This window comes from Lissotriton vulgaris, chromosome 5 (genome assembly GCF_964263255.1).
Source record: "Lissotriton vulgaris chromosome 5, aLisVul1.2, whole genome shotgun sequence".
Classification (NCBI taxonomy): domain Eukaryota; kingdom Metazoa; phylum Chordata; class Amphibia; order Caudata; family Salamandridae; genus Lissotriton; species Lissotriton vulgaris.
The window spans coordinates 1,192,934,352-1,192,952,175 of record NC_141693.1 but is presented as its reverse complement, the minus strand read 5'-3'; the positions used below and the strand labels follow the sequence as shown (position 1 = coordinate 1,192,952,175).

The 17,824-nt window shown below is 46.2% G+C and overlaps 1 protein-coding gene across 1 annotated transcript in view; it reads right to left on the bottom strand.

Moving 5' to 3' along the window:
- DMBT1 (deleted in malignant brain tumors 1) overlaps positions 1–17,824 on the bottom strand; it is an 845,773-nt gene that overhangs the window by 492,360 nt on the left and 335,589 nt on the right. The window contains exon 6 of the mRNA XM_086919609.1: positions 11,515–11,568. Within this exon, the coding sequence (XP_086775735.1) occupies positions 11,515–11,568 (54 nt within the window). The remainder of the gene's footprint in view (positions 1–11,514; positions 11,569–17,824) is intronic.

Here is a 17,824-nt window from a genome sequence, read left to right as displayed (position 1 = left end):
CTCAAGGAACCCTTACTGTATGACAACCATAGAATCCTTGTGTGTTCCCCGAATATACCAGACTTGTGCACCAACAATGCAAGTCGTTTATGGCGGCGAAAGCCAGACTGAGGGAACTTAAACTCACCTACGCTCTGCTGTTTCCAGCTTGCCTACGAGTTGTGTTTCAATCCCGCACGCTTTTCTTTGATTCCCCGGAAGAGGTATTCAAATGGACCGATGAGACGGTGCAGGTGCATGTACATACGCCGCTGGGATTACAATCAGACTCATCCTTGGGGGAAGTGCCACTAACAAATCCCCGTGGACAGCGCCGGAGGGGGTTGAGGAGTTCGCGGTCCCGGAGGCGTTCCATGTCCGGTGGGTCCTTGTCTCCGGGAGATCCAGTTCCCCAACGTCAGCAAGAAGATCCTTAACTCTTCTGTATTATTGGATGCTGAGATGCCTATTTCATTGGACTGTCTGACTGATTTCCTTATGTTCTATTGAGGGAGCCCCTAGGAGGGCTGCACCCAGACCTGTGTGGTGTATGAGAGGGGTGTGTCAGGGGGTTACGGGCTGTGAGTTGGGGATCCATTGGTGGGTTCAGGCTGTGCCTCCCTGTTGGGGGTATGGTGCTGATCCCACCGCAACAGGTACTTCAGCGTTTTTGAGGTATGGGGGTTTGTTGCGGGGTTGGGGTTTGGTTGGGGGATTGGGTTGCTCTTATACACTGGATCCACTACTGCACGCACGCGCACTGCTGAGTCCTCCTGTCCATTCTATAACACGCAAGGGGCCTGATGGCTAGTGGGGCAGTTGATTTTTGGGTTTCAGCAGGTACCCTGAGGGTGATGAGCTGGAACGTACATGGGATCTTGGACAAGATTAAACGTGGAGCTGTCCCGCCCTAGGCCAAGCGGGCCGGGGCTGATGTCCTCCTGCTGCAAGAAACCCATCTGATGGGCTCCAAGGTCCTTTGCCTACAACGCTATGGTTATCAGCAGGTGTTTTTTTGCCAGGTTTACACAGGGCTGTAGGGGGGGTGGCGGTTTTAATCCACCGCAGGGTCCCATATGTGCACTCACAACAGTGGTTGGACCCGCAGGGGCGATATGTGTTCCTTAGAGGCGTGATTGGGGAAGATCCCATGCTGGGTTGTGTGTATGCCCCTCCCCCTCTACAGTGGTCCTTGGTTGAATGGTTGACTTCTCTTTGGGCGTACATTGCAGATGTTGCCTCAGTAGTGGGAGGGGATTGGAACGATGTTATGGATATGGGCCGGGATAGGAGTGTGGGAGTGGGGTCGGGCAGAACGCACCCCTTGAAATTACATTCCCGGGTTGCTGGGTTGGATTGGGTGGACACTTGGCGACATGTATACGGTGACAAGAGGGAGTATACCTTTCTATCGGCAGTGCACAAAATATTCTTAAGGTTTGAATATGTTTTTGTCCCCAGGGCGAGGTGGCGATGGTGACAGCTGCCAGGATTCTCCCCAGGGGGCTGTCGGACCACTCTCTGGTATTTGTGGGGCAGCTGGGAAGTGGGCGACAGCCCTTTCGCTGGCGTTTGGCGGTGTGGCATTTGCAGAATGCCGACTATGTGAGACATATGCGAGAGGCGATTGCTGACAATTTCATGCCAATGACGGATAGATCTCTAGCGCAGTAATGCTCTCGGAGGCACTGAAGCCCACCCTTCGTGGGGTAGAGCAGCTCATTGAAAATGTCAGGAGGAGATGGTCAAGGCAGAGGCTGAGGTAGTGTCGCTTGAACATCGTAGTCAAGGGGCGAGTGGGGGTCTGGTGGTGGGTAAATTGTTACACGCTTAGCAGTCGTACGCCTCTCTACTGTTAGACGAGGCCAGCCAGGTCTGGCTGGCGACACGGAGCAGAATCTGACAATTGGGCGACAAGTCGAGTAAAATGCTACATCGGCTCTGCCAGGGCGTTTTTCATCCACAGGCCCTTCCAAGGGTGCTGGATGCGAATGGTGCGCTGTTAACGGACCCCGGGGTCATAGCAGAGAGCTTCGCCACCTATTACGCGGAACGTTATGCTTCACGGGAGTGCCTCCCCTAGGAAATAGTCGACAAGTTTATTGCGGATCTTCTGCCTAAGGCAGTGTCTGACGATACGCGCCAGTGGCTTGAGCTCCCTTTATCAGTGGATAGCTCAATGCAGGGAAGGCCCCAGACCCTAACGGGTTTCCCGCCGAATTTCATCGTCGCTATAATCTACAGTTGGCCTCTTATTATCGGGCGGCGGTGGAGGAGGCTAGGGAGATCGTCCGTCTCCCTCCAGATTGGCGCCATGCAGAAGTGATGGTGTTCCATAAGCCGGGCCGGCCTCCGGGGCAACATGTCTCCTACCGCCCCATCTCTCTCCTTAATGTGGAGGCGAAGGTTCTGGCCAAGGCCCTAGCGAATCGCCTTCTGCCGTATATCCCCTAGCTAGTTCATCCGGATCAGGCCGGGTTCATGCCCCAAAGGGCAACAAGGCATAATATACGGCGGGCCACGTGGCCCTAGCAGCGGTCCAGCAGATAGGGGCACAAGTGGCACTCCTACTTGCAGATATGGACAGAGCGTTTGACTGCCTGAGCTGGGTCTATCTGTTCCGCCTCCTTCGTCGGTTTAATCTTGGCTCCCGTTTTTTTTCATATGTGCGGCTGTTGTACACTGACTTAACGGTGTCGGTCAGCGTGGCCGGTGCAGTATCAGCTGGGTTCTCCTGCAGGTGGCGTAGGAGGCCTCAAATACCTGGGCATTTTCCTCTCCGATGTATAGGAGGTATCCTGGGAGCAGAATGTGGTGCCAGTCTGGGAGCGTGTTCAGGCGGATCTCAAAATTTGGTCCTGCATGCCACTGACAATCTATGGTCGATCTGCCATATTTAAAATGGTCACACTCCCACGCCTGCTCTATCAACTGCAGAATCCCCCGTACCCGATTACGCCCAAATGGTTCCGGCTGGTCAATTCGGCTTTGGGGCAGTTCCTCTGGGGGGGGGAGCGGCGTGTGTTGCATTGCGGACGTGCTCCCTCTCTACATACTGTGGAGGGCTAGCGACCTCGGATATCCTTTCTTACTATCAAGCCTCCCACCTGTTGGTCCTCAATGAGTGGTGGTGTGGGGACAGAGGGCCCTCAGCCTATGCTGTGGAACGACACCTGATGGGGCATTCCACTCTCCATACAATTCTATATTCCACTGAGCTGCGTGGCGCATTGCCCCCGATGACGAAAATAGTATTCCAAATTTGGAGACAAGCCATGAGGCGTATGGGGTGGTGGAACACTCTCACGGAGTAGACCCCCCTATGGCACAATGGACGCTTGCCTGCTTTGGCGGCTCTGCAGGGTTTCCAGGGTTGGGACACCATTGCTGTCTCCACCCTGGTGGACGTTGTGTGTGATGGTTCCCTCAAGTTGTTTTGTGACCTTCAGGTGGAATTCGGCATGCCCCAGTTGCAATTTTTCTGGTACCTCCAGCTCCGGCACGCGCTCGCCCCCAGCTTGGAGGGCCTCGACTCTATTCGCGACTCTATTCGCGAACGTTTTCATGGGCGACCTAGAAACCAAAAAGATATCAAGAATTTACCAGACCTTGGCCACTCACAGCGCGACTCACCTGGGGAAACCACGGGAGGCATGGGAGGGGGATGTCGGGGCTATGGAGGAAGAAGACTGGAGGGAAGCCCTGGCTGCACCACGAGGGGCGGCTATAGCTGTTTGGCTCCGCCTCATCCAATTGAAATATTTAAATATCTTCACCATTTCTACTTTACTCGGGTGCCTGTTCTGGCGGGCGGGGTTGGTTGCGTCCCCAGAGTGCCTTCGGTGCCGCGGGGCTGAGGGCACCTTTTTATATACCGTTTGTCATTGCTTATCATTAGTCCGGTTCTGTAGAAGTATCTTTGCTTGCCTTTCTGAAGTCCTGGGGTGGTCGCTCCCATGTACGCCTCAACTTACTCTATTACACGTGATGGAGGGGATCGGGCGCAACATTTATGAACAGCACCTGCTCCAGCTGGGCCTCATGTTGGCGAAACATGACATAGCCTAGATGTGGAAAGATGCACGGGTGCCCTCTGTGGCTGCCTGGAAAAACGATTTGGACTTCAACATGGGGCTGGGGCGGCTGATCTTTGTGGCGCGGGGATGCCCTCATAAGCACTACAAAATTTGGAAGCGGTGGGCTGACTATAGGGGCCTGTGGCTGGAGCCACCGATCAAACCAGATGATGTTGCGGTGGATTGAGGGAGTGGATGGGGTGAACGGGCCTTGCTCAGGGGAGGGGAGGGTGGTCGGGGGAGTGTGTGTGCTCGGTGTGTGTGGGTCTCGGTGGTGGTGGCGCAACCTGGGAGGTGGGATGGCGAACAGTTGGGGTTCAGGGGGATGTTATTCTTTGTAATACTCATGGTATTGTTTGTTTTGTTTTCTCCACAAAAAGGTCAATTGCTGCCATTTAACTATGTGATGTGATACTGCAGTAGACTCTGGTGTGCAGGGTCATGCGCTCTTTGTGCAACTTGAAAAATAAAATTTGTTTAAAAAAAAAGGAAATTTTTTGTTTCATTTTGTAAGGGCAGGTATTGGTCCCTGGGACCACTGCTGCCCTTAGAAATATTTTCGGAGCCAGTCAAGGTCAAGGTCAAGGAAAGCTTTATTCAGCTGTTTTTCAATACAGTCATAAAAGCACATACTATCCTAAATAGGCTCTGTAGGTTTTTGCAAAAACTGGTCATACATCTGGCCCTTAATAGTGCCCATACCACTTCTCCGTCTGCGAACCATCCCAGCATGCCCACCCCAACCTGGCTCCAAGAAGAAAAATAAAATGATAATAACAATGTATTATTAGCATTTTATTTTTCCTTGTTGCACTGCTCCGAAAGCAGTGAGGCGACACTCCTCTGCATTAGCGGAGGAGCCGCCACTGACATTAAACTTAGATTCGAAGAGTTGAGGGAGAGTAGGGGAGTGTACTATAGAAATTCCGATTGTGCTCCCACATCTAACATTAAAATCCAGTTTGAACCAGGCCTTGAACCCACATGAAACAAGGAGAAAGATGTCTGAGAAGACAAATCAGGGTCCATCAGCAACCAGACAGAAGATACACAAGAATTGTGATCTGGTCCTCTTTGATCACTTTTGAGAGCGCAAATGTTTTACTTGTGCCTCACACAGGCCACCTAGGCAGGATTTGACACTGTTGTGCCAACAGGAGGAGCAGCACCCAAAACCTGAATGCCCAGCTGCTCTGGGTGTCATACATGGCCATTCAGATCGAACTATCAATCAAGTTGGCATATTGTGCGGCTCCTGGAAGGAATTTCACACCACTTACAGGAAGGGCAGCGGGTGCACACTAATGCTAACTAGCCAAAATGGTTCAGGTAAGTAAATATCGCTTTTCAGAAAGTTATATTGCCTAGCTAGTTAGACAAAAAAAATTGTCTTTACCAATGAGTTGGTCATTTTTTGATACAGTTAGGAAATGTTCTTGCACTTTTTCTGTAGTGATTTCATTCTGAAAAATGCAGAAATAGTGAGTTAATCAGTATTTGCCATGGAAACAGCTAAGTCCAATATAGTGAAGTTAGGTTTTGGCTATTTATTCAATGCAAATACATACATTAATTTATGCATATACTATTTTGTGGCACAATACACCCTACCTTAGTGGCAATAATGCAATTTTAGTGCTTAGAAATGTTTTTTAGGACTGTAAAATACTTTCGTTTTGCAGGTCTTTCTAAAAAGATTAGAGTTTGTAGGCTTCACGGGACCAGCCATCAGTGGGGACCTCTGTCGTGTTTTTACGTTTACAAAGAGGTTGTCAAAATATAGCGCTTCAGGACACATAAGGTATTTAATTTTACATACCATAGGTATAGTGGTACTATATCCAATGGACTTATAGTAAAATTAACTATACCAGATTCGTTTAGAGACAATTTTGATATTATTTTAGGGGACAGAGCACATGCACTAGATGAAAGTTTGGAGGCAGCGGACCAGGCCTCAGTTGAGAACTGTGTCATGTTTTCAAGGTCACAAAGTGGATGGCACACTATAGTGCTACAGTCCACATGTGGCATTTAATATTATATGCCATAGGTACAGTGGTACCATATACAATGGACCTATATTACAATGAAAAAAAACATGTTTTTTTAAAGACAACTTTGACTTAGTTTTAGGGATTCGATCAAACACACTGGCACTGGAAAGCAGAGTCTTAGGGCCCGATTCACAGAATGAACTTAAGACTCAATCCTAAACTTACTACTATTTTGGTTTTCACAGAATGCACTTACTCATTTCGGTATTCACAGAATGCACTTACTCATTTCAGTATTCACAGAAGGCACTTACTCATTTCGGTATTCACAGAAGTTAGTAGTCCTAACTTTAGGACTCCTAAATGCCTTCTGTGAATACCGAAAGTCTTAAAATTAGGATTTTTCTCAGTTTAGTAGTAGTAAAGTTAGGACTCCTAACTTTAGGACTCCTAAATGCCTTCTGTGAATACCGAAAGTCTTAAAATTAGGATTTTTCTCAGTTTAGTAGTAGTAAAGTTAGGACTCCTAACTTTAGGACTCCTAAATGCCTTCTGTGAATACCGAAAGTCTTAAAATTAGGATTTTTCTCAATTTAGTAGTAGTAGTAAAGTTAGGACTCCTAACTTTAGGACTCCTAAATGCCTTCTGTGAATCCCGAAAGTCTTAAAATTAGGATTTTTCTCTATCCTAAACTGAGAAAAATCGTAATTTTAAGATTGATGAAAGTGGACAAGTGATGGAAGCAATGCTTGCATTAATTTCAGCCACTGATCTTCATACAGGCTCATTCCAATCCACTGGTTTTCTTCCCCTCTCAATAGTGATCTGCCATATGAAAATTGCCTTGGCCCTGCGCCAATAAGTACAGTTCAGCCTGATGGAAAAACAAGCAGCAGCAGACCTGTTTTGGCCTCCATCTGCCAAAACAGTCAGGTATAATTGGCACTGTGACACACTGAGCAAGGGATCTGCATTCAGGCATATCCCTCACACTTAGGGCATCTCATGCAACGGTCTATGGTTCTTTTCCCATGCTGCCACTATAAACAAAGGATGCCGTATGCAAATCTTTTTTTGCCCTGACTTACTAGGAAGAGTTCAGCCCAAACTGCTGGACCAGGTACACTTTAGATGGGACCCCCAGACCAGTTTTTGCCTAGTTAGGCATCATCAGAGAGGTAGAGTTGATTCTCATAGCACAATGTGCACAGGGCTCAGGTCTGGGCATGCTAGTGAGTCTATAGAACATACAGTAGTGGAGAATACCAGTGCGTAGCTACAGAGCAGTGCATCCATTGTTTAGCTTCCACCAGATCATCAACATCTGCTTCTTCAGAACTAAATTTGATTCAGCCATTAAAGAAAACTCTTTAAAATCATTAAACAACAGATCAGCCAAAACAACCTTAACATCATCACAAACATATCTGTGGAGATAGGTGAAGACTTTACATCCCTTTTAGAAGAGAAAACAATTAAAATTAAAAAAGCAATCACCATCGACAACAAAATATCTAGGATGGCAAGCAACAATGAACAAATAAATCATAGAGAGCCCACAAAGTCAACAGCGCTCTGGAACTTTATAAATATTCCATCCATCAGAAAAATGAAGCAACATAGAACAAATTCGGAGCACTAGAGGAAATAAGCAAGATGATCGTGTTTTTGAAATCAATGCCACACTTCAATGACCCAATCACTTCTATAATCCTAAAATAGTTCAGCCGATGTTGTCTCCCCATTAGGACAAAATCAAAAACGCATCTCTAACAGAAATTAATATATCAGATTGCTTAAAGATCACACAACTGACTCCCTTCCTAAAAAAACCGTGATACAGATCTGACAGATTTAAATAACTTTTGACCCATTTCTAACACCCCTATATTACCTTAATTATTACAAAACATTATTCACAACCAACTATGTCAGCATATTGAGAGATTCCACCTTTTCAACATGTGTTGTTCAGGTTTTAGACCTTGATACAGCACAGTGGATCAGAACCACTCCTGTCTTCTCATACTGCTTGACCGCTCCTAGGCGTTCAGCACAGTCAATCATGACTGTCTTCTTAGCCTTCTGAAAACAGAATGGTTTACTTGGGTCACCTTCTCAAATGTTTCAATTCTTTTCTCAATAAACCTTCTCAGTGAGTCAAACTGGGACACCCACTATCCAAGACCTATCTGGTGAGAATGGGTGTACCTCAAGGATCCATGAGGATGGACCCATTATGTTTCCAACAATCTTCAACCTATGCATGAAACCGTTGACTAAGATCCTGGAAATAGTGAAACATGTGTACCACATGTAAGCAGATGACATGCAGTTCTACTTAGACATTTCCACCCAGGAAGATATCACCTGGCTAAACGGCATTCTGGTGAAAACCTAAACTTGGCTATCATGGAACCACCACAAATTGAATACCATAAAAACAGAATTCCTGCTCTTCTTGCCATCCTTGCCCCAGTGATGCCTAATCATGATACGGGCTACAACCCCAGAGGAGGTTCCCAATGATGAAGCATGCCACCTCTGGTGGGTTAGGGAATTCGTCCTTTTAAAGGGATATCCCCTTTTGATGTTGAGCTAGGTCACTTTATGCTTCAGTCTTTTTGTTTAGACCCAAGGGCTTCATATATATGGTAGACTTAAAAGGTGGGGACTCAAGCTAGGAATCTAAATGGCCTCAAACCTCCTTCCCCTTCTTTGTGATAGATTATTTTCTTACTCAAACAATTTACTATGTTCTTACTTAAACCATATGGTGCTTTCCGCCTGTCTCTGGAATACAGATCTAGAGTGGGTGACAGCTAGCTTCTTGCATTCTCTCTAGATGGTCGCATGCAAAGGAAGGGTAGATGTGACTCAGTAGCCATTTGCATATTGATGGGTCATCCTGAGCAGGATGGGAGGGAGCAGCTGACACTTTACATCTGAAAGGGCTTTGCCCGCCCTCACACAAAGGAATACATACCCTCATGGAGTGAGTCTGGAACCAGGGCAGAAAAGGCAGGGTCTTGTGCACTTCAAAGCATCTCTTTGAAGTCTCCCTACTTCACAGGCCTAACTGAGGACTGGGCCTCTGACACCACCAAATCCAAAAACGTCTGGAACTGAGGACATTCTACCAGGAAGAAGGGTTTCTCTGCTGAGGGACTTCCACTTTGCTGAACTGCTTTGCTGTGTTTGCCTGCTGTCAGCTGCTTCTATCAAGAAGTCAAAAGAACTAGAACTGCATCTAAACATCTCAGAACCCCAGTACTCTGCAAGGGTTTGTTGACTTGGCTTCTGTTTCTGAAGTCTCGGAGATATCAAAAACTTCACCTTCATCTTCAACTCAGCAGCTGGACTTTACTTGCTGTACTTGCTGTAACTTTTGCTCTGTCAAATTTTGCCAATCCAGTCCCAGGCCCTTGGCAGTGAATTTAAAGTGCTGAATCTGCCAGAACCTGTGAATTGACGCCATTGTGCCGATCGGAACAGCAGCATCTCCTGCTGTGAGATCAGGATTGATGCATCATTCTTTTGCAGGGTCTAAATCGGCGCATCACACTCAGAAGCGTCACATTGCCTCCAGACCCACAGCTTCAGAATCAACGCCTTTGTTCCACTGCATGGAGAAAATCGATGCATCACCCCTCTAGTGTGGATTAACCCAGCATATGGCACTTGGAACCACCACACTCGGAACTGACGCATTGCTGTAGTTGTAGGGAGAAATCTGGCGCAACACCTCAACTGTATTGGAATAATGCATCTCATGCTGTAACAAGGATTAAGGTACTTTTGGACAGTGGGCTCTGCGTGGGTCCTGTCGTGGGCCAGTGCTCCATCATGGGCAGCCTGAAGTCTGACTAACTGTCCGCCCTGTAAACCAGTCGTAGGCAGAACACTTCCCCATACCACAGTGTGTATATAGCAACTTTCTTGGTCCTGACGAATTGCATTGTAACTTTTGAACATATAGCATGAAACATGTTGACCAGCGATATAGAGTAGAGCATTGCTCTCCTGAATCCTGACACCAGCGAGCAGCCTCTCTTCACTTTTTTAATAAGGTAGATTACCATGACATTAAAATTCTCAAGTGGACTATCTATCCTTTTTTAACACACTGCCCATCCACATCTACACTTTCACCTAGGGGCGTCACACCCACGGCACCATACGGCAGGAACAAAAGATCTCCACCAAAGAGCCCCTTTATGGGTGCCCGTCGGGTACTAACCGCCAACCTGACGAGGAGCAAACCCATATGATGAAGCATGACACCTAGCTTGCTGGGTGTGTGGGGGTTTTAGTTCAGAAAAGGGAATTTTCCCAGCCTTTTGCGTGTGCCTTCACCCACCTCTTTGGTTCATCCTCCCCCTCCTTTAACCTCCAACCTCCCCCACTTGGGAACTGTGCACTTCTTTTTGTTTACCAGCCTGAACTCTTGACTTTGTCCCGGTCCAGCGCAAACAATTAACTCTTTGAGTCCTATTTGCTCCTAAGTGCTATTTTCCATTTCATATTTTTATGTATATTTTGATTTCTACTTATTGGATTTTTGTCTTTTTAGTCTTGTTTTATTTATAACAATATTTTCTATTTTGCTAAACTGTTGTGTAGTCCTTTTATGGTGTTTTCACTATGTGCCTGTTAAATTAAGCCTGGCTGCTCTGTGCCAAGCTACCAGAGGGTGAGCACACGTTAATTTAAAGTGTGTTTTTGACTTACCATGACTAGGATTGTGGTTCTTGCTTGGACAGGATGTATACCTCTACCAAACAGAAACCCAATTTATAATAATCACAGTGCATAACAGTGCAAAACCCAGATTTCACCCTGACCACTAGTGGACTTTATGCTTGTATTTGACCCTGTACAGTGCTCCGCTGCCTTTTGGGTAAATTCAAGCCATAGAAATTCCACATGCATATATACAGACATACATACAAATTAATTAAAACACAACAGTATTCTGTCAGTCTGCTCAATATTACAGTGTTTTGCTTTAAGACTCTCATAAGAGAAGTGTGGCTCAATGGTTAGAGCGGCAGACCCTCATGCAGAGGTCTGGCCCGGGACCAGGGTTCAATTCCCCGCCTCGGCGGGTCTTAGGCTCAAAACAATTCCACGGACCTGATAATTCTATTCCAATCATGGAGTCCCACTTACAACTCTGGGCAATAGCTTGCTTAATCTCCACAACGGCCCCCACAACGCTAAGGATGCCTGGCCTCCACCTTGGGGGTGCTCAGGAGTGGACGCCTCACAGGGAAAGCCAGGATGGGTTCCACAGCAGTATTCGTACAAGCCCCTTGAGACCCTTGCGGGGGAGTAGTGTGCTATACAAGTATGAATTTACATTTACATTTATAATAAAGAGAATTATTTGCAAAGGTTGGTCATAGCATTAAATACATTTCAAAAGGTGCAATCACATTTCACATCAGACCTCCATTACCTGCTTGAGTAGTAGTGGATGTTGGTTTTGTTGTTGTAGTTAATGTACTTGCCCCTGCAATAGAAACACAACATAATGAATGTTTACCTAGTGAAGAAAATAAAGCACATTTTCAAAAATGGTTTTCCTATTGTACCCTCTCACATTCTCCATTCATGGAGACATCTTTAAACTTCTCAGTCATGCCAAGAGGAGTCTTGTCAATATCAGAGGGCAAAAACTATGATTATATCGATAAACTGGTGTCCAAGCATTTATGTGGGATGCCAATCGGGTGCAGTGTTAACTTATGATGCAATGTTTATCTGTATTTTATATTTTGCTGTAGTGGATGTAGTTGTTTTATTCAGTTGGATCTTGCCCTCCGAAGTAGGATTACCAGTTAATAACATAAATTAAAAGACTAGAAGAGGTTATTCATATTACCTCAGACCAAGATTCCTTCTTTACCCTTAACTTACAGACCCCCTTGCAAAGACTAAAACGAGACACCAAACACTGGAGGGCACTACCGCTTACATTGCTGGGCAGGGCAGCCCGCTTTGAGATGATTGCCCTGCCCAGGTTCCTACACGTCCTGCACAACACGCCATACCAAGTCCCTGACGCATACTTTAAAGCAGTGAACTCGGAGGTAACAGCCCTTTTATGGGACGGCAAACCGGAAAGAATAGCTGCACACAAATTGACGCGGAGCTGGTACGATGGAGGAATAGCCCTGCCAGACATAAAGGTGTACTACTGGGCCTTGCAACTCACAGTAATTAACCAATGGTTACATGTATCAGACACAGATCCCACATATCATTTAGACAGGAGGACCCTGGGGGTTGGAGGGGTTAACAGAGCACTTTATGCCCAATGCAGAACCAGTAACCTCATGGGCCCAGCGAAGCATTATGGTTACATTTGGCATACTGCTAACAGACATCTGGGGTGGACGGATAGATTCACACAGAACACGCCTTTAAGGGACACGGTCCGATTAGGAACATTGGGCAATAGCAAAGGGTTCCAAAACTGGGACCTGCTTGGAATCTCCCGGCAGGGAGACCTGTGGAGTAATGGGGAGGTTGTCAGTTTTGTCTATCTGCAAGATCAGCACAAGATGGCCCAGAGGTAACAGTTTAGATATTTGCAAATCAAACATGTCATTGAGGCGGTCCTTCCCCCAGCTGAGACTCTCCCGGAGTCATCACCCCTAGAAGACCGATTGCTCAAGGACCACTTTTACAAACGAGCAACTTCACTAACATATAAAAAAGAATAAATAACCAGGCAGACCCACTTGATCATCTCAGGGAAGCCTGGCAGATAGAGGTAGGAGAAATGGATGACCCTGATTGGCGAGATGCAGTAGCGTTGCCATAGGAGGTGGCAATCTCCTCCAAATTGCGGCTGGTACAGTTCAAAATACTGCATAGGTCCTATTATACCAGCGTAGTCCTACACAAGATGGGAAGGTCCCCTGACCCGAGTTGCCTGCGAGGGTGTGGGGATGTCGGCACCTTCAATCACACGCTGTGGGGCTGTACGAAACTGGGACCATACTGGGAGGCAGTGGTGAGGACCATTGCAGAGGTAACAGAGAAACAAGTCCCGCTCGAGCCCAAATGTTGTCTTTTAAATATATGTGGACCTACGGACCTTACACACGCCGAACGACAATGGGCAACGACAGGCATGATGATAGCCAAGAGAAACATTGCGCAAAAGTGGGGGGCTGAAAACACACCGTCTGTGTCGCAATGGAACAATGATATGGATGTGGCTATGGTGGCGGAGAAGGCCGTATTTATTAATAGGAAATGTCCCAAAAAATTGAGTAAAGTATGGGGAAAATTGAATATGTATAGAGGAGATATATGTACCCCCCGAGAAAGAAAGTGACTCAGAAGATGATATATAATAATAGAGACAGGATTGTGAAGTCGACCGTTGCTAAATGTAATGAAATGACTGTAATGAAGTGTTTTTGTAGATGATTACTTGTATAAGCAGATCTTAATGTTTACAATAAAATGTAGTAACATTTTAAAAAAAAAGAAATACAACAATGAAAGATATTTTCCCTAGTAGAAACATATTAGGAAACTCATAAAGAAACCTAATCTACTATGGAATCCAATTAAAAGGAGATTTGGAATAACGTTTGTAGATGTGTCCCTCCAAAACTCTTGAAGTATTTGTATATGCAATAAGCATCTGTAATAGTTGAAAGAGGCCTGTGAGTCACTAATTTCTAAGACTCCTGTAACAGAAAATATTAAAATTCTGAATTTCATGATATTACCACATGGCAAAAAAAATTCCCAAGTCAAATTTTGTCAGACAAACCACAACACTTTGGAAAAATGCCCGGGAAATACAATTACATGTACAATTTGATTTGCCACAGTAAGCATGAAATTCTCCATGTTATAACTAATTTTCCAAATTTTAAGCACTGTTTAAAATACCTCATCCTTAGGTACTGGCATGTACCTTATGTGGTAAATGCCTTACCACTATCCACCTCAATTGTGATTGGGGCATTTATACAGGTTAAAAAAAATATGTAATATTTTTCCTTTCCCCAATGTTAACATTTTTTTTTAACACAAACTTTATTGGGTTTTGTTTTTCAGGTATATTTGCACAACATTATATCATGACCTTTGGGTTGATGGACCCTGTTAACGGGGGAATCATATTACATAGATAGTATGACACGAAATCTTTACACAAGATATTCAGATAACTTTGTACATAATCATAATAGTTTTCCAAGAACACTGACTTGTACTTTGTATTAGAATCATGCATTTGAACCGAAGGCAAATAGTTATTAAGAACCCAATGCATCCCACCTACCCTGTACCACCCCTGCAAACCCAACCTGAAACAAAACAAAAACAAAACAAACTGAGCCAGTTGCCACAGTGCTGTGATCACTTACTATCATGATAAGGACACCAGGTGCTAAATATAACAAAGTGTCATAGGGGATAAGGGGATGGGGCCAGCGATCACTCATGGGGCCAAAGGGGAGGGGGGGAGGAGCCGGCCAACTACTCTGAGGACAACCACAAACAACCCAGGCATTTATATGAAAAAGGACCTACTATCTACTCCGCTATTCATTTGCGGGGGTTGTGGGTCCACTGCGGCTTCCTCCATGTCCGACCTGAGTAGTTCTATCAATTGAGCCCATTCTATGGACATTGGATGTTTACGTAACCCCCTGTATTCTTCCCGTTGTAGGGCCTCTCTCTCTGCAGTGGCCCAAAAAAGCACCTCCTCCTTCCAGAAACCTACATGCGGTGGTGCACGAGATTTCCAGCCCTGTGTAATCAGCCTTTTGGCAATCATCAGGACTAGGCCCGCGAAGCGACGCAGCAGCTTCGATTTTAAGGTGAGTGGGAAAAGGCCCAATAGACATGCCTCTACAGTGTCCCAGGGTGTGTGTTCTGCTGTTAAGACAGATAAAGTCTGTAGGATCTCACTCCAAAACTCATGCAAAGCGTGGCCGGACCACCCCATATGAATAAAGTCAGCTTCTTGAGCGGAGCATCTGGGGCAGGTCGGGGAGACAGCAGTATACATTTTATGTAGCATTTTTGGGGTGAGGTAGGCTCTGTGCGCAATAAATAATTGTAATACGGGATACCTTTCTAGGATGTTCTAATATCCGGGTCCATTCCTTATCGTCTAAGCCGCGGGATGATGTTGTTTCCCATATCTGTCCGAGAGACCCCAACTGGACATTCATATGTTCCCTCAATCCCCGGTACAGCCACAGAACAAGGTGACGACCACGCCCAATTATGTGAAGGGATTTCAATAGGTGGAAGGTGGGAGGCTCCCTCTGTTTTACCAGCCAATATTTGTGGATATAGTGTGTGATAGTGGCATGTGTAAGGAAAAGAGTGTTAGGTACTATGTTGGTGCGTACAAACTCCTCATGAGTCATCAGGTTGCGGCCCTGAAAAAATCCTCCAACTGTCTCAAGCCCTAGCTGTGTCCAAGCACGGATTTGTGTCCTGCGTATTATTCAACGCATTGTGGGTAATCCACAAAGTGGGATATTTGGGGCATATGGGAAGGGTAGTTTCTCAGATTTATGTGCCAGTCTCCAATAATGGAGCGCTATACATAAAAGGAAGGGAGGGGGAGGGAGGGCATATGAGGTCATCTACTCGAGAGGCACAGATTTGTGAAACAGAACATATCCCAACCAAAAAGAGTGCACCTTAAGTGCTACTTACAATTATTTTTCATTGTTCCAGTTCTAATTTGTGTTTTTAGTTATTCTTTAAGATGTTTTGATTTTATGTAGCTCTGCTTAGTTGAGATTAATATAGCCATAGGGAACTTGTGCCCCTGGAGGGATTGGTGTCGTTACAATGCAGGCTATTACAACGCCTGCTGTTACAACGCAGTTTTTACATCGCATACCACTTGAACGCATAGTGCTTTTAAGCGCTGGATAGTGATTTATTTAATTTACTATTCCAACTCCAGTCCCCGTGGATAGTAGGGAAGGTGTTGGATAGTAAATTAAATATATTCCCTATCCTAAAGCGCCCCCCAGCGCAATGCGTTGTAATGGTTTGCGTTGTAATGGTTGCGTTGTAATGGTAGTGCGTTGTAATAAATGCGTTGTAAGTGATGTTTCCCCCCTGGAGACAGTGCACCAGGAGGCCACAAAGCGAGACCAGGAGGAAAAGGTGACCACACCCCCTTTTGCACTACAAAGCAGGTCGTGGGCTACCACTACGTGGGGAACTCCACTTTGCTGAGACTTTCACCTTAGGGAACTTGGTGCCCCAGGAGATACCGTGCCAGGAGTGCCCATACGAGACCGGAGGGAGGAGGCAGCCACACCATCTTTCTTGCTACAAAGCGTATTTGCGAGTTCCCTCTATACAGGGAACTCCGCTTTGTTGAGATTATCAACATCACTGTGGTGTAAGATAGATCCCCCTGTAAGGAATCACAAAGGCCGTAGGTGTAGGTCAAGAGAGGTTTACAGTGGAGAGGGAGAGCCGTGTAAACACTCCTCGCAGTGCCCCAGTATTCCTGCGTGCACTTGCGCTGTCCCATGAGGCACTGCGCTGGTCACGTGGTTGCCAAGCACTAGACTGTGGCACTACACATCTTCCCTCTTTGACAACAATGCAAAAGAGTAACTGAAACAATGCCTTTGCTTATATGAGCAATGAGTTACATGTTACTCTGTGTGGTGACCCCTTAGCGGAGGAGCCCTGTAGGTAAACATTGCTGCTGCATCTAGCAAACATGCTGCACTGCATGGTGGGTAGAGCAGAGAGAGAGAGAAAGAGAGAGAGATATGTACCCTTGCCAGGGTTGGTAACAGGTGATGGGTAGGGAGACACCCAGATCACTTCTACATGGTGAATTAGTTGTATTTCTTTGGTCGCACCACTATTCTGCCTGTGCAGGTGCCTGTAAAGGAGGCCTGCTCCTCGTTTGTTTCCCTCACGTGTGAACTGGTGTTCGTTGTACTCTCTTCTTGGCCACTGTCATGTGGTGTGAAAGCCCTGTGCCTATAATATGGTCTGTGTAATTGGGCTCCTGAGGTGGAGTGTGCTGTGTGGAGGCGTCATTATTCCTCTCTCCTGTGGTCTCGGTATTGCCCCCAGTCCACCCACTTGGGTCACTATTCCTGGCACTGCTAGGCGAGGCGTCCTTGTCGAGATCAGAGTCCAATCCTTGGGTTCCCACCGTTGAGGTGGTGCAGTTGATTTTCCACTGTATGACTTTGTTGCACTTCGCCATTCTGCTGTGAGACCATATTTTGCCATCGCTCAGTAGAGCCGAACGGGAATAGAGTTCTCTGATATGTAGGGGCTTGTTGAATTTGCTGTCACCTTTCTTTCCTAAGTGGCCCAGTTTCACCCTGACCCAGTCTCCGGGTGCTAAGGAGACCACTTGCACTCCATGCTTCCTGTCATAGTTGTCCTTGTAGATCTTTTGCGCTTTCTGTATGTTGCTTCTGACCACTGCTGGTGGCCATCTGCTTTGAAGTTTCATGTCCATCCACACTAGGTTGTCTCTTGTAAATGGTTCCCTTCCTCGCAGTATCCTGAAAGGGCTGTATCCCTTTAGGGTGGGCGTGATGTGATAGGACCACACCGTGTTTTCGATTTCTATTTCCCAGTTCTTGCCTGCACTGATGGCCACTTGGAATGAGCCCATGATTACTCTGTTGAATCGTCCGGCTTGGCCGTTATGTGTGGGGTGATACACTGGCGTGTGTTTGTTCTGGATACCATTCCTCCGGATGAAGGCAGTCCAGTTCTCCGAG